Source organism: Gopherus flavomarginatus, chromosome 2, assembly GCF_025201925.1.
Source record: "Gopherus flavomarginatus isolate rGopFla2 chromosome 2, rGopFla2.mat.asm, whole genome shotgun sequence".
Lineage (NCBI taxonomy): Eukaryota > Metazoa > Chordata > Testudines > Testudinidae > Gopherus > Gopherus flavomarginatus.
In genome coordinates, this window is record NC_066618.1 from 16,332,541 (window position 1) to 16,359,684 (window position 27,144).

Consider the following 27,144-nt stretch of genomic DNA (forward strand, 5'->3'; position numbering starts at 1 on the left):
GTAAGTCCTTTAAATTACTTTCATCCCTGGTATGAATTTATGAGATTTTGTCAATAAAATATGTTGTAAGTTTGATAGTCTCTACTGCTAGTTCACCAGGGTCAACAAAGGAGGTAATCCATTCCCTGGACCCAGGAAAATATTAAGCAACTATTAATCAGTAGAGGACTTGTAAACAAGGGATTTACAATGCTGTAAGAGGGATGTACAAGCAACACAACGGGGGATTGCTCAACTATTTGACAAACCAAAGTCCACCAGGACACATCTGGGTTAGTGTTTTCCAGACACATGGACTAAGGATATAAAACAGGAGACAGTGGCATCGTGCTTTTACCTTTCTCCTTCCCTCACCTGCACTGGAAGCAACAATAACACTGGGAAGAGAAAGACTTGAACTGAGGAAACTGGTCCCAAGCTTAAAGGGAAAGCCAGTGTTTGGGGAACTCCATTTGGAATAACAAAATTTGTGCATATTTTCTAGTAATAAAATAACAGACTTTATATGAACTTGCATTGTCCAGGAGAGAGCTGGGCAGTACAAGATGTACATTTTTGAAGGACAGGGCCATCCTTATCTATGCACAAAGTACGCAGCTGTGTAGGGCACCTGGAAATTTGGGGCACCAAATTTCCTGGTGCCCTGCACAGCTGTGTGCTGCTCAAGCCCCTACTCTGCCTCTTCCCCAGGGCCCCCACCCCTGCTCAGCCTAAGGCCCACCCCGGCCCCACCCCCACTCCCCTGAGGAGTGCAGCAGGGCCAGGCCTGCACTCACCGGCGCGGGAAGTGTAGAGATCTGGCCCCAACCACACCACTGGTGAGTGCTGGGGGGTGGTCCCCTCCCATTCCCCAAGCCATCCCTGCCCCCCCTTGCGGAGGCCTGGGGCTAGCTCCCCTCCCCCTCATGGAGGTGTGGGGGCCCCCACATCCCTCACAGGGAGGGGGCTGCTTAGGGCTCCAGAATAGCTAGGGACAGCCCTGCTAAGGGAGTCTATGACTGGAAAGTTGCTGGTGTCAGTGTAGTTCAAGGTGGCTGGCTATAGCACTCTTGCAGTATAACTGGGAATAATTTACATGCTGGAGGCTGTGTGTGAGCAGACCTAGAGTGGTAGCTCCCACAGCAAAGCAGTATAAAGGCATCCCAGGTTGGAGAACTGAGGGGACCCAACTGTTCATCGGTTCAGATTGTACCCTGTCTAATGTCACAGTGCCACTTATGCCACTATGATGAGATGGTCTACACTGTTGATGCTGGACTGATTGGTGGCCAGAATTACTGGACTGGGACTGAAAAGCCTCCCCCATCAGCAGGGGTATATGAAGTAGAGTTCCCGCATGTTGAACTCCAGAGTTGACACTGCCATTCTTAATGAATCAGGCCCTGAAGAGCCTCTCCCATCAATTGAGGTGTGAAGCAGCCCCCATCTTTGCAGGTTCAGATGATGCCTGTGTTGTATGGGCCTCCCTCTCTTCTCTTAATTAAGAAAAGCTGCCTGGTTAACTGGTTTTGTTTGTTTGTTTGTTTGTTTATTTTGTTGTTTTTTTAAGACAAAGCCCCCAGCGAGCAGGGCAGAGAAAAAGAAAAACCAATGAGAGAAGTATTGAGGGCACTGTGTGATTGGAGCCCACTGTTAACTTCTGTGGCACTCTGTACCTCAAAGTAGCACCCTGGAATCCCCATATTCACCGCTGTCATATGATTGATATGTTTTGTATAATGCATGCCTTTTAAAAAGCCTTGATTTGCTGAACGTTAATATCCTGTTAGATCATATGTACTATGTGTTGTGCGGTTGGGAGATGCCCACAGCTGGCCTTTTAGTAGGGACAAAGGAGCAGCCATCACTGGGCAGAGAGGCACTGATGGCCCATCAAGAAGAATCCACTCTCCCAGAGGCTCCTTAGAGAGGGCATATATGCAGGGGCGGCTCCAGGCACCAGCGCAGCAAGCAGGCGCTTGGGGAGGCTAACGGAAAGGGGCAGCACATCTGGGTCTTCGGCAGCAATTCAGTGGCGGGTCCCTCAATCCATCTCGGAGGGAAGGACCTGCCACCAAATTGCCGCTGAAGAAGCAGTGGTGGTAAAGCTGCCGCCCAAGTGCCGCCGATCGTGGGTTTTTTGGTTTGTTTTTTTCGCCACTTAGGGTGGCAAAAATGCTGGAGCTGGCCCTGCATATATGTAATGGGGATTGCCTAATGCCCTCCCCGCCCCATCACAGCAAGGATCTTTCTAGCAGCTGGACAAAAGTATAAAAGAGGAAAAGTGCTATTCTCACTTGGCCTCTCCCCACACCCCCCAACACCTGGAAGACACAAACTTTGAACTAGGGGGATTGGTCCTAGGCTGGAAGGAAGTGCAATCTGAATACTGAGAACTCCGAACTGCCTGTAACATCTATTAGGGTGAGACTGCTTGATTCAAAACTTGTTTAGTGTGTTACAGTTAGAATTCAGACTGTTTCTATTTTTAGTTCTTAGAGATCAAAGTTGGTTACCTATGCTTGCTACCTATAATCACTTAAAATCTTTCTATAGCTAATAAATGTTTTATTTACACTAACTCCTCGCGTAACGTTGTAGTTACGTTCCTTAAAAATGCTACTTTAAGCAAAACGATGTTAAGCGAATCCAACTTCCCCATAAGATTTAATGTAAATGTGAGGAGGGGTTATATACATCTCAGTATAAGTTTTAAACAAACTATTAATACTGTACACAGCAATGATGATTGTGGAGTAAGAGGATGGGATATTTCCCAGGGAGTGCCTACTGCTAAATGATGAACTAGCACTCAGCTGAGCCCTCAAGGGTTGACACGTTGTTAATGTAGCCTCACACTCTACAAGGCAGCAGGAATGGAGGGAGGAGACACAGCATGGCAGAGAGAGAGGGAGACACAGACACACACCGTGTGTGTAAGGGACAGACAGAGACACATGGGGTGTGGGTGTGTGTGTGTGATGCGCATTGCCCCTTTAAGTATGCTGAACCCACTCTAAGTACATTGCCTTTTTAAGTAGATCAGCAAGTTGAGACAGCAGCTGCTGCCAGCAAGTTCCATCTGTCCTGATCCCTGTCCTGTCCCCCTTACTGCTCTGTGGAGATGGAGGGACAGGAGCAGGGGGGAAGGGGGAGACCCTGACATCAGCACCTACTTCTCCTCCCAACTCTGCATAGCAAGCAGGAGGCTTCCGGGAGCAGCTCCAAGGCAGAGGGCAGGAGCAGCACACAGCACTGGGGGGAGGCACAGCTGAACTGCCTGGCAATTGATATCCTGCTGGGTGGCTGCCACACAGGGAACTTAAGGGGACTGCCAGTCCACTCTGGTTCCAAGCCCCCACCAGGTAGCTCCAACAGGCTGCTCTTCCTGCAAGCAGCGGACAAAGCAGGGGGCCAACAAACAACATTGTAAAGGAGCATTGTGCAACTTTAAACGAGCATGTTCTCTAATTGATCAGCAGTGTAATAACGTTAAGCAGGATGATGTTAAGGGAGGAGTTACTGTACCTAAAACAGTGTAGTTTTGGTTGAAGTGCTTGTGGGATCTCAGCTCAGATTACAAAAGCTGGTGTGTGTTCACTTTCCTTTGAAGAAGTGGCAAACTAATTAATAAGCTTGCACTGTCCAAGGGAGTCTTGAGCAGTGTAAGATGGTATATTTCTGGGATGAAAGGCTGAGGCCTAGGATGATTGCCTGGTGCCTCTCTCTGCGTGATAAATGAGAGGCTTGGGGAGCATTCATGCAATTTAGCTGGGTGTGGGGCTCCACATGCTGATGGCTGAGTGATCAAGGCGCCCAGTGGGATTTTGCTGCTTGTCATTGGCACCGTATTGTGCAAGACAACCCAGGCTGAAGAGTTAAGGGAGCACAGTGGTCCTACAGTTCCAGTTCCATGTTGTACCCCGGGAATCCCGTCACACCTTCACAGTTAGAAGGAACTGAAGGATGGTTGGGGTCACTTCCCCTTACATATCCACAAAATCCTTCATGAGAGGAGGTGAGGGAAGGGATGAGTGGCCCCACTGGAAGATTCTGGAAACTTGCAGCACAGGTACGGTGATCCCCTAAGTGGGGCCAGCTGAAATAGAATCAGGAGTCCTGAAGGCCAGCCTTGTGTTCTAACCATTGCTAAATCCCTAGTAACGAGCATGCCTTAACTAGGACTCAGAGTTAAAGATGTATTTGTAAGCCACAGAAATCTGCATTCTCTTATCAAATATCTCATGAAAAAGGAAGTAAGCAATTACTGTTGACTGTGCCAATATTTTCTGGAACCCAAAATGTGTACAATTAATCAGACCATAGTAGAGATCCTGTTTCTTTCTTCTCTTTGTATGTTTTACCTTTAAGTTCGCTACCATGTGTTTATCTTTTGATGTAATAGTCTGCTTTTAACCTTTCAAGGTTGTATAAAAAGGAAAATCATAGGAAGGCAGAGAATTATGATAATAACCTTGATTTTGCATCATAATGCTAATTAAAAAATTGCAAGATATTTAGATCCTGTCTCTGTACCCCAATCAGACTATGTGGCAGTAGCGTAGCTAGCAGGGTTCAGGGGAAGCAGCTGCTTCCCCTCAGCACGTTTTCAAAAAGCGGCGCCTGCCGGGTCGGCGCTGACGACAGCACAGCCGGAGGAGCCATGGGAGGGCGGCAGGCGCGGCTGGAGCGAGGGGGCCGGCTCCTCGGCCATCACGCCCCACGCTCAGCGCGGCCCCAACATCGTCGCAGCCACCTTCTGCGGCGGCAGCTCAGGGCTCAGTGGCCAAGCGCTTCCCGCCCTTGCTAATGCGGTGGGGGGAGGCAAAAGGGCCCCTGTGCCTTTAAGGCTGCCTGGCTGGCGAGCCCCACATGGAGCACACCTAACGCCGGGAGCAGGCCAGGGACAAGTGGCAGCGCAGGATGGAAGGTGAGCGGCAGGGGTCCAGTGCCTTGCACTGGGGGGTCCAGGCAAGGGGCTCCCCGGGGCCGAGCTGGGCCAGACCCGCAGGGCAGGGGCGCAGGCCATGCTGTCTGGATGGGGGGGGCCTGGCATGGTGCAGGAGCCTGGAGTCTGGGGTTGGGGGAACAGGATCCCATGGGAGGGGCCAGGCGGCACAGCCCGGCAGGGGACACCTGCAGAACACGCTGGGCAGGAGAGACTCTCCCGGGGGTGGAGGGGTATCCGCACCCCTGGGAAGCCCACAGGAGTCTTGAGCTGGCCACGGGGTTAATCTGGGGGGGGAGGAAACGGGAGGAGTAGGGGGCGTGGCCAGAGGAGGAGCCAAGGGAGGGTGCCTTTTTTATGTTTGCTCCCCCTACACTTAAAACCTGGTTACCCCACTGCTATGTGGGGTATACTTCCAACACTACCCATATAAACAATGCAAATAACCCTGTACGCCACTGTACAATCACCCATATCACTGAGTCTAAACATCATTTTGTGCCAGACCTATAGACAAACATAATGATACAGGTGACACACACAGTTATAATTAACCATTAGGAATGCTGTTGTTTTTTCCCTTCTGTTAAATCAACAATAATTATTGCCCAGAGATTTCCAGAAAAAATAATTTAATCAATTAATGGATTTTTAGATAGCAAATTATTTTTACTAGATAAAATTACATAGATCCTCCTGATGAGAGGCTTTGCAAACAAGGTCAAGGAAAGTAAATGTCTAACTCTGGCAAAAGCCATTGCCATTGGATTTTGAAGCACCCCACAATTTTTTTACCTCCAGGAAATGAAAAATTGCTTCTGCCGTGTGATGTAAAACAGACTTTAAACAGAATATCACATTTCAGATTTCGATCCATAATTAAATAGTCACTCAGTTCAGACCTTTTGACAGTTTGTTAATTGAGACAAGCTTGCACACAGATACTCTACTAAGCAATAATGTCTCAGAACTTACAGTATGTGCAAAGATATGTATACCAGTGCAAAGAAATGGTTTTTGTGCTTGTTATTAATATTATTTATTACTATTTATTATTTGTATTACCACAGCATCTTGGACCAGAACTCCATTATGCTAGGTCGGGGTGGGCAAACTACGGCCCAGGGGCTGTATCCGACCCTTCAGGTATTTTAATCCGGCCCTCGAGCTACTGCTGGGGGGCAGGGGCAGGGGCTTGCCCTACTCTGCACGGCTTCCAGAAGCAGCGGCATGTCCCCCCTCTGGCTCCTACGCATGGGGCAGCCAGGGAGCTCCGCACGCTGCCCCCACCCCAAGCGCCACCCCTGCAGCTCTCATTGGCCAGCACCACCACCAATGGGAGCTGCAGGGGTGGCGCCTGCAGACAGGGCAGCACACAGAGCCATCTGGCTGTGCCTTTGTGTAGGAGCTGGAGGGGCGACATGCTTCTGGGAGCTGCTTGAGGTAAACACCACCCAGAGCCTGCACCCCTGCCCCAACCCTGATCCCCTTCCTGCCCTCCGAACCCCTCGGTCCCAGCCCGAAGCACCCTCAACCCCTCATCCCCAGCTCCATCCCAGAGCCCGTGCCCCACCCGCACCCCAACCCCCAATTTTCTGAGCATTCATGGCCCACCATGCAATTTCCATACCCAGATGTGGCCCTTGAACCAAAAAGTTTGCCCATCCCTGTGCTAGGTGCTGTACAAACACAGAACAAAAAGATGGTTCTTGCAATATATGGGCTAAACCCTGGACCTGTAAGTTTCTAGCATTAAGATGAAAAAAAAAATAAACCAGCCACATCACTCCCATAGTACCACCTCCTGCATGTTTCAGGGAGCACACAATGATGGGAATCTGGAGTGGGTCTAAAGAATTTATCTGAATTAGACCTACAAGGAGGGTATTAGCTGCTCTCCTCTCAGAAGTGTCACCTGCTACTGATTTATAAAGCAGAAATGGTGACAATGCCAGAAAGGAGCATGTATCCTGCCTTTCTGACCAAAGATAAGCAATTCCAGTAGTGTCTATATGTCAGTGAGAAAACAGAATATTTTTTTTTTTACCATTAATACAGAAGTAAGGCATGAGTACAAAACAGATCCTTCTATTGTTACTCGCTCATATTGAACTTTGGTGGGAACAGAAGCTACAGGTGTTCCATTTCAAAGGATTAATTGTATCAGTTTACTGAACATCAAAAGCAATTATATCAATTTACTGTATGAACTTCTCTAGGTTAGACCTGTAACTTGTTTCATGGATCACACTCTAGTTGCATATTAGTGTTTCCAAAAATAATCTCTATTCCTACCTCTGGAGTTCTAATCATACCCCCTAGTCATTAGTTTACTTTAGAGAGGCAGCATGTTCCAGTGGATAGCACACAAGACTGGAAGTCAGGAAAGTTGAATTCTATTCCCTGTTCAGCTATGGACCTGTCTGACTTTGAGCAAGTCACTGTGCCTCTGTTTCTCTTCCTTATTTGTGTTTTTCTATTTAGACTGTAAAGTTATTGCTACCAGAAATTATTGCCTCATATAGACTATAATATACTTTAAATGCCTTTTTATTTAATAGGTAGATGCACGTCTGTTAGAGTAGAGCCTAAATCTAACTTTCAAGGGATGCTGACAAGGCAATTGTTTATGCGATACACGTTCACAGGTGGTCAGAGTCAAATACCGGTGTTTGGATTTTAGAAAGGGTTGGTTAGCTTTTATGACCATTAATAAAGTTTGTATCTAATGCCAGCTAAAACTATACTGTCAATCACATCTCATGCTTCATTGTATAAACAGAGAACCTGAGAGTGTGGAGAAGGACACCGGTTCCCCCCACAACTCAGAGCAGCATTCCAAAATTGGCCAAGTGCATTATGGGAGGAGGAGCTCACTTTCCTCCAAAGCATCAACTACCAGTCATTCTTGGAGGTAAATTACCAAATTAGTGTACCAAAGGTGGGATCCATGTGATAACTCTTATGAATCATATGCTCTCTTCCAGTGTCAGTAGTGGGGAGCTTACCTACAGGAAGGATCCACAGCTCCTGAGCAGCAGCTGTTTTGTCTTTTCATTCTCTTGGTAATGTAAGATAGACAGTGTGGCAGATTAGGCAGGGAGCATGGCCTGCAAGTCACAAGAGTGCTGAGGATCCCTAGAGAATGATGAGGCTTGACAGAATTTGATTTTTTTAATATAATTTTTGAGAGATAATATTGATGTTTATTTTAAGCATTTTTTCTATTTTTATTTATTTTAATTTTCCCAGTTGAGCAAAATTATGGGTTCTAAACATTTTTTATATTTATCAATTTAAATTTTCACAAATGTGGGAAATTATGGGGGAAACTGACAATAGGGAGTCAGACAGTTATTTAATCACAGTAGACATTGAGATTCAAAAAATTAAAGCTGGATAACAGCTGGAACACAAATTGTCAACATCACGTGTGTGGTGAAGAAAGGGTTAAGAAGCAACTCTCTGTCCAGAAAGCCCCACCCAGACACCCCTGCTTGTCATGCTCACAGAACAGACTGAGATCAAACAGGAGCAGCTCAGCTCAGTCTGGTTGGACGGAGCAGGAAAGCAGTTTTGTGTTGCAGGCTCCTGCCGAGAAGCCACTGAGGCACCAAGCTGCTCCAGGCCTTTTTGTCACAGAGGTTGACAAGACACGACTGCAAGAGGACAACCCTTAGGAACTTGTACACAGAGGACTCCAGTAGGGACCCAGAGGCGAACCAGTGACACCAACAGAGGAACAGAAGCCAGGGTAGGAAGTGGCCCAGAGAGCAGGTGTAGGGGCACATGCCTCCTAGGCCACACATTTTGAATTATTGTTTCACTGGGCTCTGGGTTAGGACCTGGTGGAGCAGGGAGAACCCAGGTTCCCCTACTCCTGGACATTGACTCTCGCCAATGGGTAAAGTGGCCATCAACTCTCACCATTAGGGTTATATAGCCATTTAGCCACTAGGCAAGGAAGCCATTGACTCTCAGCACTGGGTGATACAACCACTGAACAACACAACTATTGACTTTAGCCACCAGGTGAGGCAGCCATTGACTCTTGCCATTGGACAATATGGCCATCTGACTCTAGCCATTAAGTGACATAACAGAGAATGACCACCAGGCAGTGCTGCTGAGACTAGACCTGGACCTCTCCTGACACATGGTGGAGAATGTAGGCATCGCCCAAGTCCTGTTAAAAGGACCATCAGACAACCAATTGAACGACCCTAAAGAGGCCATGGATTCAGAGCTGCTGGAATGGATGATGGAGAACCAGCAACAGCAGGTGGCCCAGCAAGAGCAGCAACAAGGGCAAATACTGCAACAGACTGTGGCCCAGCAACAACAGCAAATGGCCTAAAAACAGCAGCTAATTTGGGAGCTGGTGGCACAGGGCCAGGCACAACAAAAATGCCTGATCCAGAAGGTGGTAAAACTATTACAGCCCCAGGGGACATCCAACATCACAGCGCCCAGATCCATAGGAGACACCTTCCCAAGTGGGCTGCCCATTTGGCTCACGAAAATGGGCCCCCGAGACGACCCCAAAGCCTTCCTGCTCACCGTTGAATGGGTGACCACCACTGCATGTTGGCCACCAGAACACTGGGCCACCCTGATACCCCCATTCTTGACTGGCCCTGCATAAGCAGCCTATTGGAGCTTGGATCCCCAGAAGCACTAGACTACACCAAGGTAAAAACAGCCATATTCGACTACCTAGATATCAACCCCCAAGACGTTCTACCAGAGGTTTTGAAAAGGAAGTACCTGCCTGGAACCCAGCCCCAGGTGGTGGCTCAACAATTGAAGAACCAGTGCTAGCACTGGTTAGACCCAGAAAAACAGACGTGACACAGATGGGGGAAATGATCATGCTAGAACAATTCACCCAGAGTCTCCCAACCAAGGTGAAGGGATGGGTAAAGCACCATTGGCCGTCAGCACTGGCAGAAAGCATCCTAAAGGAGAATTATGTGTTCACTGAGGGTCCATCCTCACTAATGCCAAGGGCAGGGACTCCTGGAAACAAGACTCTGACCCAGGGCTGCCCAGAGGATTCAGGGGGCCTGCGGCAAAGCAATTTCGGGGGCCCCTTCCATAAAAAATTGCAATACTATACAATACTATATTCTCGTGGGGGCCCCTCTGGGGCCCAGCGCAAATTGCCCCACTTGCTCCCCCCTCCCCCCGGGCAGCCCTGGGAAAAATAAACCTTCTGCATCTCGGCACAAACCCAGTTTTGAGAAAACTTCCTTACATGGTATCACTGGTTCTCAGCATCAGCTAGTGCTAAAAGGCACTAAAGCTCATTAAAAGGGTTGGACAAATATTTTCCATCAAAACTTTTTCTAGATCAAAAACTAGGGGTTTTTAAAAAGCAGAAAAAAAATCACGGACAATGTCTGCTTTCCTTTAAAATTTGTTGTGGATTTTTTAATTGAAAAGCTGAAATTAGTCTGCCAAAACCTGAATATGGTTTGGGGTTTCAGAAATGTGTGGCCAAATATTTGCTGCTTGCTGTGTTTGATTGTTTATAGAAACAATAAAAAAATTCTGCTTAAAAAAAATCCAAAACTTTTGAACCACCTCGGCTTGTGACCAAACACTTGAGCCCATTCAGTCAGAGATTTTTCCAGGTTTCTGATACTCTGCTGGCTTCCTTGACTCATATCTGTCTCCATAACTTTGGGTTCATTTAGGTTAGAACATAAGAACAGCCATACTGGGTCAAACCAAAGGTCCATCCAGCCCAGTATCCTGTCTACCGACAATGGCCAATGCCAAGTGCCCCAGAGGGAGTAAACCTAACAGGTAATGATCAAGTGATCTCTCTCCTACCATCCATCTCCCCCCTCTGACAAACAGGCTAGGGACACCATTCCTTACCCATCCTGGCTAATTGCCATTAATGGACTTAACCTCCATGCATTTATCTGTTTCCTAGAGACTGGCTCCATGGGGTCCCTCACAAACTGGAGACAGTTACTGTGGGTTTGTCTTTAGTATATCTTACGTACATACTCCATGAACTGAGCATTTGAGCTTGTTCCAGAATCTGGGATGAGCCTATGTTGTGAAAACTGAAATGCTCAAAATAGCACATGCATGTGAATGGACACAGGGTGCTAAAATTAAATTAACCCAGGGGTTCTCAAACTGGGGTTCGGGACCCCTCGGGGTCATGACATTTTACTGGGGGTCACGAGCTGTCAGCATCCACCTCAAACCCCATTTTGCCTCCAGCATTTATAATAGTGTTAAATATATAAAAAAGTGTTTTTAATTTATAAGGGGGTGGGGGTCGCACTCAGAGGTTTGCTATGTGAGGGAGGTCACCAGTATAAAAGTTTGAGAACCACTGAATTAACCCCTCTGGAGTCTCAGGGAATGTAGGGGGGGTGTCTCCCTTGGTAGGGTTGGGAAGGAAATTGCTCTTCTCTTGTGATCCCTCCTCCAGTGGCTAATTTTAAATGAAGCTACCCTCCCCTGACATGAATCTCCCTATGGCACTGAAATTAAATATAGACTATAATTTGGCATTTGAGAAGTGAAAGAGATGGTAGCCCTAATGGAAAAGCTAACAGCTTGGCTCTTCAGCAAGCCTCAAACTGCTGAATGAGCTTTAGGGTAGGGAAGGCTGTGCCTCCCAAACAGCCTGGCCCTGCCCCCATCTGACCCCCACCCACTTCCTGCCCCCCGACTGCCCACCCCCCTCAGAATCCCCGACTCATCCTGCTCCTTGTCCCCTCACCGTCCCCCAGAGACCCCACCCCCAAACACCACCCCGGGGACCCCACCCCTGACCCCTGACTGCCCTGACCACTATCCACCCCACCGAGTCCTGACAGACCTCCAGAATGCCCACAATCCAACCCCCCCATTCCCTGTCCCCTGACCGCCCCCCCAACCTCTGCCCCCTCCCTGTCCCCTGACTGTCCCTGGGATTCTCTGCCCCTTAGCCAACCCCTCTGGCCCCAACCCCTTACCCCCGGCTCCCCCCTCACCCGGAGCCTCAGCCCATCCAGGACCGTTCCTGGACAGCTGCAGCGTGGCTCGAGCGGGGCCCCTGAGCTCCGTCCTGCTCAGAGCCACATGGTAAGGGGGTGGGGCTGCGAGCTCCAGGCTGAGTGTGGACAGAAGGGGCATTTCAGGCAGGAGTGCCCCTTTATGAACTGCAATTATGGGCAGGCATGGATGGCAGACACCCAAGCCAGGTCCAACTAATATGCTGCTGCCAGGACATGTCAATGGCATCACAGTGACAGGGCCTGGTAGACTCTGGATGCAGCCAGACCATCATCTAGACAAGCCTGGCGGAGTTCCCTGACAAGCCAGCGGACCCTATCTAATTCTAACACATCCACAGGGATATGCAGTTCCACCTCATGACAAAACTGCAACTTAAAGTAGAGGGCCTCACTGAGATTTGCTGAGTCAGCTTAGTGACAATGCTGCCCTACCCAACAATATTGGGATGAGATTGGAGATACTTTGGAGAACCCCTGGCAGAGGTCGACCCAAACCCCAAAACACAGGGGCTTATGGGACAGGACAAAGTGAAAGGTCCTGGCGGGGTCCCTCAGGCCAGCCAGGAACATTGACCCAACAGCCCACTAGCCCAAGCACATCCAAGGAAGCAACCCTTGACTGGCTACCATTAGAGGAAGACTTCATGCAGGAGGAACAAAGGGAGGAAAAGATTCTGAGCTGCGCTTGGGAGCAGGTAGCTGTCCTGGAGGGGGAAGAGGGTGAAACCCAGTAGGCAAAGCAGTGGCCCCACTTCGAGCTCTGCAATGAATGGCTATACTGAGTGATGAGAGACACCCAAACCCAGGAAAAATGGCACCAACCGCGGGTACCAAAAAAGTTCTGCCAGAGGCTACTACACCTAGCCCATTTGGTCCTGTGTGCCAAGCACTTGGGGAGAGAAAAGATGCTGGAGAGGGTGGCCCGTAAGTTCTTCTGACTAGGCATCCACCAAAAAGTGCACAATTTCTATGCTTCGCGTCCTGAATGCCAGTTGGCAGGACCCAAAGAGATGTCTAAGGCCCCTGATTCCACTCCCGGTGGTGGGTGTACCCTTCGAATGGGTAATGGTGGATTTATTGGGACCCTTGAAAAGACTGCATTGGGATTCTGTTATATACGGGTGATAGTAGACTAAGCCACATGGTATCCCGAAGTCATCCAATTGTGCACCATGAATGCACCTACAGTAGTACATGAGCTCAGGAATGTCTTTGCAAGGGCTGGGATACCAAAGGAAATAACTTCTATAAGACTCATAAGAACAGAAAACATAGAATCATAGAAATGTAGTGCTGGAAGGGACCTTGAGAAAGGATCAAGTCCAGACCCCTGTGCTCAGATAGGACCAAGTAAACCTAGACCATCCCTGACAGGTGTTTCTCCAACCCATTCTTAAAAACCTCCAATGATGCATATTCCACAACTTCCCTTGGAAGCCTTTCCCAGAGCTTAAGTCAGAAAGTTTTTCTTAATATCTAACCTAAATCTACATTCCTGCAGATTAAGCCCATTGATTCTTAACCTCTCTTCAGTGGACATGGAGAACAATTGATCACTGTTCTCTTTATAACAGCCCTTAACATATTTGAGAACTGTTATCATGTCCCCAATCAGTCATCTTTTCTTAAGACTAGATATGCCCAGTTTTTTTAACCTTTGCTCATAGGTCAGGTTTTCTAAACCTTTTATTATCTTTGTTGCTCTTCTCTTGACTCTGCAATTTCTCCACATCTTTCCTAAAGTATGTTGCCCAGTACTGGACACATTACCCCACCTGAGGCCTCACCAGTGCTGAGTAGAGTGGGGCAGTTACCTCCTGTGTCTTACGTACAACACTCCTGTTAATATACACTAAAATATTACTTTTTTTGCAACTGCATCACATTGCTGGCTCATATTCAATTTGCAATCCACTATAAACCCTACACCCTTTTCAGCAGTACTACCACTTAGCCAATTATTCCCCGTTTTGTATTTGTGCTTCCTGAGTGAACTACTTTGCACTTATCTTTATTGAATTTCATGTGTTGAATTCAGACCAAATCTCTAATGTTTTGAAGGACCCTAGGAATAGTGTCAGCCCAAGGAAGGACCTATGTGGGACCCCACTAGATAGGTCCTCCCTGTTTGACAGTGAACCTTTGATAATTACTCTTTCAGTATAGTCTTTCAATCAATTGTGCACCCACCTTACAGTAATTTAATCTAGACAACATTTTCCTAATTTGCTTATAAGAATGTCATGTGGGAACTGTGCAAAAGCCTTACTAATACTTCACAGTTCTAGCACATTTCATTGATAGACTCATAAACTTTAAGGTCAGAAGGGACCATCATGATCATCTAGTGACTAGACTCTAATCTGACCTCCTGCACATTGCAGGCTACAGAACTTCACCCACCCACTCCTGTAACAGATCCACAACCTCTGGCTGAGTTACTGAAGTCCTCAAATCATGATTTAAGGACTTCAAGTTACAGCGAATCCACCATTTACACTAGTTTAAACCAGCAAGTGAGCCAGGCCCCATGCTGCAGAGGAAAGTGAAAAAAAACCAGTGTGTCTCTCTGACCCGAAGGAAAATTCCTTCCTGACTCCAAATATGGCAATCAGTTAGACAATGAGCATGTGGGCAAGACCCACCAACCAGATACCTGGAAAAGAATTCTCTGTAGTAACTCACAGCCCTTCCCATTACCAGATATTTGCTGCTAGCAGTCACACATAAGCTACATTCTCCTATAGGCAGTCTCATCATACCATCCCCTCCATAAACTTCTCAAGCTCAGTCCTGAAGCCAGTTAGGTGTTTTGCCCCCATCACTCCCTTGGGAAGGCAGTTCCGTAGGTCTCAAAATGTTTTACAAAGCAGAGCAGGTAAAATTTCCCCCCATTTTACACATAGAATAACTGAAAGGCAGGAAAATTAAATGAGGTAGTGTCAGGACCAGATTCTAGAATTTCCAACTCCTGACTCCCAAGCTTATGCCTTAACTACTGAGGCATGCAGCCCCGATGGTTCACAGCTAACAGTCCCAAGTGCACACACACTGAAAGGAGACTGATGTGCACATGTTTCTTCACTGTGAATTTTACCTACTTTTTAAAGATATTTGGCAAAGCAGCAACAATTAGATTGGGAGGGCTGAGTGGAAAATGCATAGAATAATCCTGAATGTAAAGTCTGAACGGAACCACTCTCATGACAGAACATAAGGGTGTTTCTTTAAAAATTAAGATTACTACATAAACCAATATAATCCAATCCTTTGGTCACCTGTTTTGTTCAATGGTGTTTTGTACTTCACTGTGTTTTTTGGCAAAGATTCATATGCTCAACCTTAAGTAAACATTAAATTCAATTGAACGGATCTTGTCGTTAAATGTTTTCTGAAGTTCAGTACACACTGAATGTATCTGAAAACAAGCTGATTGAAATCTACAACTCTGAATGCACCAGGCAGTGAAAGGGGCTGCTATACCTACCAAAAAGTTATTGCTTCATTTAGGAACATTTTAAATGTTGCAAACTTGATTTTCTTCTTTGCAAACACAATGAAGGACGTCTCTTGCTTCTGCTTAACTTTGTCTTCCTTGTGGAAACAGATGGTGCAAGCTTACAAATGTATCTGTGGTATTTTCTTAGTGACTCATACACCAGAGCAACAGGCTTCAGACTGTGACACGCAGCCAACCAAGATGGACGTAAGCTTACTTGAGGAGCAGTATGACTGTATAAAACAGAAGCAAAAGCTGCAAACACATATTATTGTGTTTAAAACAGGTATGCTTCAGATTCATAGACCAAACCTGAGAAATGTAGAGGGTTCAAGCGAACTCCTTTAAGTCTTCATTAACTTAAGATACTTTTGAATGCTTATGCACAGCTTGCAAGGAAAGTACAAAGTGGACTGTTTTCATGTGGCTGATGTCTTTGTTTCTTTGTTCATTCCACTGAAATGGAGTCTAATGCAGTGGTTCTCAAATTTTTGTACTAGTGACCCCTCTCACATAGCAAGTCACTGAGTGACCCCCCCTTATATTATTAAAAAAGTGTTTTTAATTTATTTAAAACTATTATAAATGCTGGAGGCAAAGTGGGATTTGGGGTGGAGGCTGACAGCTCACGACCCCCCCAAGTAATAACCTCACAACCCCCAGTTTGAGAACCCCTGGTCTACTAGTTAACAAATAAATTAGAAAAGGAAGCAGTGAAACACTTTTTAACGTTTGTTTGAGATGATTTTATGTATTTTAAGGTATTGTTATGTAAGTTACATGCAATTCTTGATACTGCAAATGTTAATTTTCATAGGTACCAATTACTTAGAGTTAATTGACAATAGTGTTTGCAGCATATAGCTCTTGTCAGATTTCTGCTTTCCTTAATGCTTCCAAATGGTTAACCTAACAATACTGTCTAGCACCTTTTGTTCTTCCTGTTTTAACCTGTTCCATGAAGCCTGTCCTAAAAGACTAACCAAGGCAGCAGCAAAAGTCAAGCAGAATATAGGCTTTAGTTTAAAATGAGCTAAATTATTCTTGGAACAACGAGCGTAATGTACTAGCTTCAGAGAGGTGCCTGATGGAAGTGGTTTCACTGTATATTATTTTGAATATGTGCCCACAGGGAAACAAATGACATGTGACACTTAGCTGCCACATCAGACAGGTTTTGGTATCACCAATATTAGCAAATTTTTTAAAGTTTATTAGAATATTGTTTACAGGTATTATATTGCTTTGCTTCTCTTTTCTTTCTAAGCTGATCTGAAGAGCCATGAAAGTAAAGAAAGGAATTTAAACTTTAGTTTAATAGTTGCAGCATGAATAAAATTAATGTGATTTAACAGAGTTTGGTGTTTATTTCAGAGGTGAGTGAAATAAATCTGATAAGCTAAGAACCCCCAAACCTGTGTCCAAACCAAATTTGGTGTGTGTCAAAATAATTTAGCCTATTTCTTACGTTACATTTTCCTGCGCATTTTTCGGCAGTTCTGGAGTCTGGCTGGATGTAGAAGTGCAGAAAAAGTAAATAATGTAATTAAATAATAATATGTAATAGATGCAGTTCTATATCTCCTTTAATTCAAGGGCATTGAAACATAAATATTAATTAACCCCATGAAGAGGAAAAGTATATACATACAGAAGAACCAGTTTATCCAACACTGAAATGCAGCTACATCTGGGATGAAACACCTCAAGTATTTAACAGAACATAGCAACAATACAAAACAATTTAGGAGAGGAAGTGAAATGCACTGTATCCAAATGAAATTCCAGAAAGACTGCAAATAAATTGAATGTAATTATCTGAGTTGAAATTTGGCCAGCACACTAAAACACAATCATTCAGACACATGAAACTGTTGATGGAATAACTTTTGGGAGGGCAGCACATTTATATTACAGAGGATGGCTACACAGATGGCTGTGTTCCTTTTTCTCTGAGAGATCCCTGAGGGTAACACTGGGTAACTGTTCTTCTGTCTAAGAGCACTGTCCAGCAGGGTACTAGACTTTTATTTAATATTCATGTTACAGTAGTTTCCAGATGCACCAATCAGGTATGAGACACTGTACAGAGGCACACGCCCTCACTAAGCTTTGTTTGATGTGTATATATATATACACACACACACATATATATATATATATATATATATATAGGGCCATTAGGAGGGTTACTGTTAGTGCTTGAGGCACCTTTAAATTCCCTTTGCTGCATGGATTTTGGCAGGGCTGACAATCTGGTTCCATGTTTTTAAGGTTAACAAACTGGGGAGCTTATTAATACCCAACTACTTATGAGTACTCAGGTAGCAGTAATTTCCATCAGTGCGTGGAAAGATGGCTGCATTCTTTTTCAAATGTCGACCTTTTCACAATGAAGAGTGGGATTTTCAAAGGAGCACACAGGAGTTAGGTCCCAACTCCCACTCTAATGCAGTGGAAGTTGGGCACTTAACTCCCTTATGACACTTTGAAAATCCCAGCCTAGGGTCTTCGTGTTGACCAATAAATCCCTAAATTGTATGGATCCTGCCTATTTGTTCCATGGCACACGCATAAGAAAATTAGGGAAATGTCTAGCTGAGAATACTATCAGGTAGGTGCACAACTGGTTGAAAAACCACACTCAGCGAATAGTTATCAATGGTATTCTGTCAAAGCAGGAGGGCATATCTAGAGGGGTCCACAGGGGTCTGTCCATGATCCAATACTATTCAATATTTTCATTAATGACTTTGATAATGGAGCAGAAAGTATGCTTATGAAATTTGCAGATGACACCAAGTTGTGAGAAGTTACTAGCCTTTTGGAGGGCAGGATTAAAATTCAAAAGGACTTTGAATAATTGGAAAATTGATCTGAAATCAACAAGATAAAATTCAGTACAGATAAGTGTGAAGTACTTCACTTAAAATGGAAGGACAAATCAAATGAAGAACCACAAAATGGAGAATAACTGGCTTGGCAGTACGACTGCTCAAAAGGATCTGGGGGCTATAGTGGATCACAAATTGAATATGAATCAAGGACGTATTGTTGTTGCAAAAAGGTTAATATCATTCTGTAGTGTATTAACAAGAGTCCTGTATGTAAGACATGAGAGGTAATTGTCTCACAGATCTTAAGGCCAGAAGAGACCACTGTGATCATCTAGCCTAAGCTCTGCAAATCACAGGCCACAGAACCTCATCCACCCACTCCTGTAACAGACTCAATGGTCCCACTCTACTCAGCGCTGGAAAGGTCTCAGCTGGACTACTGTGTCCAGTTTTGGGCGACACACTTTAGGAAAGATGTGGGCAAACTGCAGAAAGTCCAGAGAAGAGCAACAAAAAGAATAAAAGGTTTAGAAAACCTGACCTATGAGGAAAGGTCCAAAAAAACTAAGCATGTTTAATCTTTGGAAAAGACGACTATGGGGAGACCTGATAATAGTCTTCAAATATGTTAAGGGCTGTTATAAAGAGGACTATGATCAATTGTTCTCCATGTCCACTGAAGAGAGGGCAAGAAGCAATGCAGGAAAGTAGATTTAGGTAGATATTCAGAAAAACTTTCTAGCTATAAGGGCAATTAAGTACTGGAATAGGTTACCAAGGGAGGTTGTGAAATCCCCATCGTTTGAGGTTTTTAAGAACAAGTTGGACAAACACCTGCCAGGGATTATCTTGGTGTACATGGTCCTGCCTCAGCACGGGGTATGGACTAGATGACCTCTCAAGGTCTCTTCCAGCATTTTATTTCTACAATTATATTTGAGACTGCCTCTCCTCCCATGATAACAAAGTAGTCGTGATCATCCAAAACTTGTGTCCTGATTTAATCAGGAGGGGACTGGCAGCAAGACATTCTCCAACGAGTCCTGGCTTTGGATGGTCACTTCCCATCTCTGTCTGCCTGAGCCCTGATTTGGTGACTTTTAGAACACTTTCTAGATTTATCAGTTCTCTCAGATTTGCAATTGGTAAGTGGGGGAGTCATTTGATTTCCTTCTGTCCCTTCCCATGACACACACGGTGACACTTCAGTCTCCTTCTGATATTCAGGAACAGGAGGTGGAAGACTTTGAAAATCTTCACTCAGGAAAAATAGGCCAATGAACTCATTATTTATCATAGACTAGGAAATGAAAAAGTATTGCTTACTCTGGGAATTAGACTAGGGGGACACCCAAAGTATACAATAGGAGACAGTCACATACAATAACACATGCCTATAGAAAGCTTCTTCAGAGAGTTTCTAAAGCTCCTGTGAAATTTGACTAACTGTGTCACTCAAAAACCTTGAAAAATGTAAAGACCCTGCAATCATAGTTCCTTTATTATGAAAGTGCAAGTGAAAAGGCCTAAACAATAAATACACTTGGAATAAAACCATTATATACACTTGTTAAATAGAAAAAAGTTCCATTCAGTGCAAGAAGATTTAAATAAAGACTTTACCTTGGAATGTTGGAGAGTATGTAATAAACTGCTAATATAACTTACTGCATAACCTCCACAGTTCTGTTAAAAGGTCATTACTGAGTTCTATGGATTACTGCAGATCCTGAATGTGGGAAAGTGGGATGGCATGTCTATCTTCAAAGCAAAAAACTTTATATCTTCTCTCTGAACATAAACAGAGAGAAGAACTTTTAAGAGAAGTATCTTGAAAAAAATAGTGTTTTGTTGTTGTTTTGAGAATTACCAGTGAAACAGGTGGATCTGACACACCTTCAAGTATTTCACTGCAAAGGCCGTTGCACCAAAGGAAAACCAATTACAATATTTGTAAAAACACAATCCTATTCTCTTTCAACACCACTGCTTTGATTTCAAATCCAAGGCTGAAAGGTCTCATTGCACTATCTAGTGCTTGTGATCTCATTAACTTTAAATGACTGTTCGGATGCTTTTTTATCAAAATATAAATCTACATTCTTCTGTCCCCAAAATTTCCATTTTAATAACTTTCAGACTCCTTACTTCAGCAGATACACCTACTGCGAATCATTACAGTAACATAAGACAAGCACACTGCACAACTCCTATGTTAAACAACATATACACCAACTGAAAATACATTTAATGAGAACTTGTAGAAATGTCAGTAGGAGCCATACATTTTTAAGGGATCAACTTCTAGTCATTTTCAATGTATAGCAGATCATTGGTTTTTAGTAGTTTGATTGCTGTATGCTAATACTGCCTTTGCTTTTGCAGCAATTGTTTCTTATATCTTGTACGTTATTAACAGTAATACTTACATAATGCTTTACAAATATTTATTAATGGATCCTCACAACACCTCTCCATGAGGATTAGCTAATAAATATTATTCTCTATTTTATAAATGAGAAAACTGAGGCACTGATGTTCAACAACTGGCCCATCACCTCAGTCAGCGACAGACATGGGAGGAGAACTGGTTCAGAAGCTATACCACATTATTTTGCTTTAAATAAATGCGGTCAGATTCTACCCTGACTTTGTCCCCTCTGCAATCTCATTACATTTGATGGTGTGCAGGAGTAAAGTTGGGGCAGAAAATGGCATTGTCTCATGAACTTGAGGCCGCAATACAGGTAATGCTGCTGTCTTGCCACCTTCCTGATTTAAAACAATGTTTCTTTATTAGATGACTGTGGAAGACATTTATTTTCAGCTCTCTTCTTTGGGTCAGGGAACAGCAAAAAAGGAAATCCACAGATGAGAGGAAAAAAAACCAAGATGGCAGATTCTTTCCATTTCAGCCATTTTGTGCCACTCAGATGACACAAAGTGGCCAGAATTTGGCCCTAAATTGACAGATAGGAATTCCCCTGGCATGGATAAACGATTTATCTTGACATGTTAAAACTACAACTGCCTTGTCTACACTAGAAGTTTGCCATGTGATAGTTATGATCTGTCAGCTAACACATGGTCAAAATAGATTTTTTCTTAATGTATATAAATGCAGTTGGTAATATAAAGCCTATGACACACTTGTGCAGTTCCAATTCAATCCGGTAGAGGGCAGCAAAGCACATACCACAACAAATGGACTAGTGTGTATTTTTAATTTGTATGAATACTTACATCATAATCATCAAACAGATAGAGCTTTTGCATCTTTGTGACTATGGATCTATCTTCAACTGAAGAGATCCCATGTTCATCATAGAAATTCTTTCTAAAAAATCATTTAGTTCAGGGGTAGGCAACCTATGGCACCGGTGCTGAAGGCGGCACACGAGCTGATTTTCAGTGGCACTCACACTGCCTGGGTCCTGGCCACGAGTCCGGGGGGCTCTGCATTTTAATTTAATTTTAAATGAAGCTTCTTAAACATTTTAAAAGCCTTATTTACTTTATATACAACAATAATTTAGTTATACATTATAGACTTATAGAAAGAGACCTTCTAAAAACGCTAAAATGTATTACTGGCACGCGAAACCTTAAATTAGAGTGAATAAATGAAGATTTGGCACACCACTTCTGAAAGGTTGCCGATCCCTGATCTAGTTTATTATTGGGTTTTATGCTAATGTCAGTATTTCCTTTATAAAAGTCTCCATTATTATTTGATTGACTGATGGAGCACAACCTGGGTACTCAGGACTTTGTAGCTAAGAAACAACATTTCCCCTCCACACCCATATACTAAAGGAACTTGCATTCTAATTAGACACAGAGAAAAAGTGCAGACTCATTGACTCCTTAGAGTCCCTAAGTTTGAGTTTACACCATGGAAGTTGGATCTTTAATTTTTGCCAATGTAATGATGCAGAAATATGCATTTTCTTCACAGGTGAGAATCAGTCTGTTCCTGGGGAATCAATGGTCAATGCTGTTTTAATTAATAAAAAAACAAGGAAACCAAAAGAATTTAAAGAACACATTCCTGTCAGAAAGGTCACCCTGGAGTTAACTTCCAATGGCAATGTACAAGACAGTTCACCATGGCGTACACACTTGGGTATCCACCGTCTACTACAAGCTGATTGTCAGAAGGCTCCATGTGATCTTGCCCACTGCAAGAACGAACAGATTAGCTTCGACAATGAGAGATTGACTATGAAGGAAAATGTCATGCTGCCATATGAAAAAACACTAACTGCAAGTGAACAATCCACAGTATCACTCGATGAACTGGGAAATTCAAGTATGTTAAACAGTCCTACTGAAGAGAATAGCAATTCCATTTCAGGCATCTGCCAGAAGTATCCTTTGAAGTCAGTCTCTTCAGCAATTTGGACACACCAACAGATTTCATCCACAAAATGTATACCCATATCCAGGAAGCTAAGCTACTATCCATTCCCTCAGAAAAAAACACCCAGGATCTCAGAAGCTGCAAAAAGACTTGGATTATATGTCTCACCATAAAGAAATTTCAGTAATGTCTAAAGTTTAGTTAAAATTTAAAATAAAATTTCAGTAAACTAATTTTTCAAAGTAATTTTGATTTACTAGCTAAAGGGTTAGTATTTTATATTGTAAGAATTTGCACAGGCCAATCAATGTGTTTTAGAAGTTCATAGAGGGAGAAGTCTGTTAAATGAGTTACAATGTCATAAAGGGTATTTATTGGTCAATAAAGAATGTTTATACCTAGAGCGTCATCAGGATTATCCATACTCATTTTTGTACCTTCAGATATAGGAACTAATGTTAACTCATTTTGCATTGATTTCTTTTTTTTTCTAAATCCAAACTACTGATTTTTGAGGGACAAGAATCCTATCATAGTGAGATTACAAATCATTTGAAAAAGCCGTAGCAAAGATTAGCATTTACAAAAACTGCTGATTAAGCAACAGGATTGGATTTCAGTACTGCAAAATTCGATTAGCTGTATTAACAAGCAACAAATGAAGCAGGTTTTAGAACAACAGTAGCAAGGGTGATTAATACATTCTAGTTAACATGTGGTTTTATTATTCATTTACTTTCACAAGTTATTTATGATTGATTTTCCTGTGTATATCCTAAAACAGTGAATAAAACTATCAGATCCTATTTCTGTTGCTGTCCTTAACAACATTAAATATAGCAAATATCCAAATACTTTTCTTTATTATAAATCCCACGTTGTTAATTGTTTCTTCCAGCTGTGAATTAGAAACACACCTGTGCCTTGTGGTGGTGTTGTTGCCGCCATAGTAAGATGAATTAGTCAAGTTGTGATGTGGTTTTCAATCAAAGAATTGGTGCCAGCTAACATAAAAATACAAGATAAATCAGATGTACAGTATGTACTTCCAAGAGTCATGGTGGAGAAACAATTTTTTGGGTCATTCCAAGATGGAATGAGCAAAGCCCCAGGAAATACTGAACACTATGGGGAATTATTTTACAGTGGCCAAGGGATGGACTAGAAAACCTAGAATCTCTTTTCCATGCATCACTTCTCATTCTTTGATATTCTGTAGTAGTAAAAACATTCTTCACCTTCCAAAATTAGCTTCAATATTAGATTTGGTCCTGAGATGTAAACTTTCCATTTGACGTGTTACACAGCCAAAGTTACTAAAGGACTTATCTGTATAGGGAAATTGATTGGCACTTATTTAGCAAAATATTAATGTCATATATCTTAGAGCTTTTATAGCTATGGCAGTATAAATCCCACATGTGAACCCCTATTCTGGAATAAAAGTGACTTTATTCCATAATTATTCTAAAGTCACACTGATTCTGGAATAGAGTGTCCACACAGGGACTGGCATAGCTATAGGGGAATACCAGTTGCCAGTCAACTTCCCCTGTAGACAAGTCTTAAAATAAGATCTGAGTAAGTAGGGCACCTGCTTTATGAGACAAATTTCAAGGAAATATAGTTTCCTAATAACCATAATAATATGAGAACTTTTATATTAAAACTGGTCTACAAATATTAATGAACACTACGCAGAATTAGTTGCTCTGAACTTTTAACAGGATCATCTTAACTGCGCAATATGCTTTGGGGTGATTTTTGGCCGAGTTCTCCAGTCAGTTTACAGTTAGGGATGGTAAACACGGATGTTAAACGCTGATAACTGTGTGAGGTTTTTGCCCTCGGCTTTAAGAGCCTGATTCAGCTTCCATTAAATTCAAAGGTGGGACACCCAATTACTTTAATGGTAGTTGGACTGGGCACTAAATTAACCAGCCTCACACAATGGAACCCAGGAAATCACCAGTAATTTATTATTTTTTAATGTTTTGATTTTTTAATCAATCTATTTTTATTAGCCAATAATTAAAAGGCACAGAAAATATAGACACAGCATACTCTGAGAGGAGGACATAGCAATGTCAGCTTACATTTTAAATGTAGAGCAAGACTTACTTTTTAAATGTAAATCTTTGTAGACTTCCTTGCAATTTAGGGGGGGCAAATTACAACTAGAGACTTTAAAATTGTACTTAATATTCTTTTGAACTGAATGGACAGTTCATATATCTTAGAGCTTTTATATTAATTGTATTCATCTCAATAAGGTATTCTCTTTGAGTTGCAAACACTCTATTGAGATAAACTGGTGGCTCATACCTCAGAGCTATTGAATCAGGCTGTTGGCAGAGATCATGGGTTAATTTAAGGGTACGTCTACACTACAGGATAAATTCAAATTAGCTAAAACCGATTTTATAAAACAGATATTATGAAGTCGATTGTGCGCGTCCACACTAGGCACATTAATTCAGTGGTGTGCGTCCGTGGTCCGAGGCTAGCGTCGATTTCTGGAGCGGTGCATTCTGGGTAGCTACTGTAAAAGAATGAGGCCAATAACGTCGATCTGCGTCCACACTAACCCTAAATCGATATAGTAATATCGATTTTAGCGTTACTCCTCTCGTTTTGTAGGAGTACAGAAATCGATTTAAAGAGCCCTTTAAATCGATATAAAGAGCAGTGTAGTGTGGACGAGTGCAGCGTTAAATCGATTTAACGCTGTTAAAATCGGTTTAACAGCGTAGGTTGAAACAACTACTGCTCTCAGAGAGTTGAAAAATCCACACATCTGTCTGATATAGTTTTGCCAACCGACCTACAGTGATCCTGGAGTTCCTACAGCGATGGAAAAACCTCTTCCATTGTTGTAGCCTGTATCTACACCACTATGGCACCATATGAACAGAACCACATAGGTATGCTGTCATAACCCCAGAGCATAGATGCAGCCTACACCAACAGAAGATGCGTCTAGTGTGCCTTCATCCTTTACCTTGGGTTGACTGTGCAGTGGACCTGGAACAAGACTTTACATCGTGGGAAGTAATGACCAGATTTACAAAAGAACAAATACGCAGCCCCAGGAAAAGATGGTATTTGCTATAGCTTCATGAAAAAACAAGACCCCAGTTGCCTAGTATTAATTGCCATTTTCAACAAATGCAAACACTTCTGCCGTACTTCCAGCTTCTGGAAGAAGTCCATGATGGTGTTCCTCTACAAGAAAGGCAAGCGAGACAACCCCAGCAACTGGTGACCCATCTCTCTCTATTCCACCATATACAAACTGTATGCCAGCTGCCTTGTGGCTAGGATCACAGACTGGTCAGTGAATGGAGAAGCCATCAGCTCCATCCAGAAAGGCTTTAAGTCTTGCAAAGGCTGCTATGAACACAACATTGTCCTTCAGACTGCCAAACACCTGTCAGGGATGGTTCAAGTATAGTTGGTCCTGCCTCAGCACAGGGGCTGGGATTTGATCACCTCACAATGTCCCTTCCAAGCCTACATTTCTATGATACAATATACTTTAATTATATCTTTATACTGATATAACTGTGTCCACACTCAAGTTTTACCAGCATACCTAAAGGCATACAACTTGATGTGCAGACAAGGCCTAAGGTTTTCCTAAAGTGCACATATGTAGCTGCAAACCAGCTGAGCTCTCTCTGAAAGGGGAAGATATTCTGATGCCTGGTCCACACTTGAAAATTAGATCAACCTAACTACATCACTCAGGACTGTGAAAAATGTCATACCTGGAGCACCACAGGTAGCTTGATCTAAATCCCGGTGTAGACATGGCTAGGAAACAGGAGGATTCTTCTGTTGACCTAGCAAGCTCCTCTTGAAGAGATGGATTACCACCACCAGAAAAAACCCTCCCAAGGATGTAGGAAGCATCTATATTATGATGCTACAGCAGCAGAGCACAGCTGCTATATCAGACACACCCTGAAGCGATTCTATCATAGCTATAATGACATAGTGCACTAGTGCAGATGCAGCAGACACCAACAGGAGTTTTTTAGTATAGGAACACCACCTCCCCAAAGGACATTATCTATGTCGACAGAAGGACACGTCTGTTAACATAGTTGTGCCTACACTGTCTCTGAATGGCATAGTCATGCCGGTCTAAGTTTTATGTAGCAAAGAGTCCTGTGGCACCTTATAGACTGACAGACATTTTGGAGCATGAGCTTACCTGTTCTCCTACAGGTTTTTGTATATTGCCATTCCTAATAATATACAATATACAAAAACCTGTAGGAGAACACTTCAACCTCCCTGGCCACACAATAGCAGATCTTAAGGTAGCCATCCTGCAGCAAAAAAACTTCAGGACCAGACTTCAAAGAGAAACTGCTGAGCTTCAGTTCATCTGCAAGTTTGACACCATCAGCTCAGGATTAAACAAGGACTGTGAAGGGCTTGCCAGCTACAAAACCAGTTTCTCCTCCCTTGGTTTTCACACC

The 27,144-nt window shown here is 43.4% G+C and overlaps 1 protein-coding gene across 1 annotated transcript in view; it reads left to right on the forward strand.

Moving 5' to 3' along the window:
* Window positions 1–23,063, forward strand: part of C2H9orf152 (chromosome 2 C9orf152 homolog) — a 40,424-nt gene extending 17,361 nt beyond the window's left edge. Inside the window, exons 2-3 of the mRNA XM_050941553.1 lie at window positions 15,603–15,740; window positions 22,250–23,063. Coding sequence (XP_050797510.1) covers window positions 15,603–15,740; window positions 22,250–22,827 — 716 coding nt within the window. The 3' untranslated portion in view covers window positions 22,828–23,063. The remainder of the gene's footprint in view (window positions 1–15,602; window positions 15,741–22,249) is intronic.
* Window positions 23,064–27,144: the final 4,081 nt, after the last annotated feature.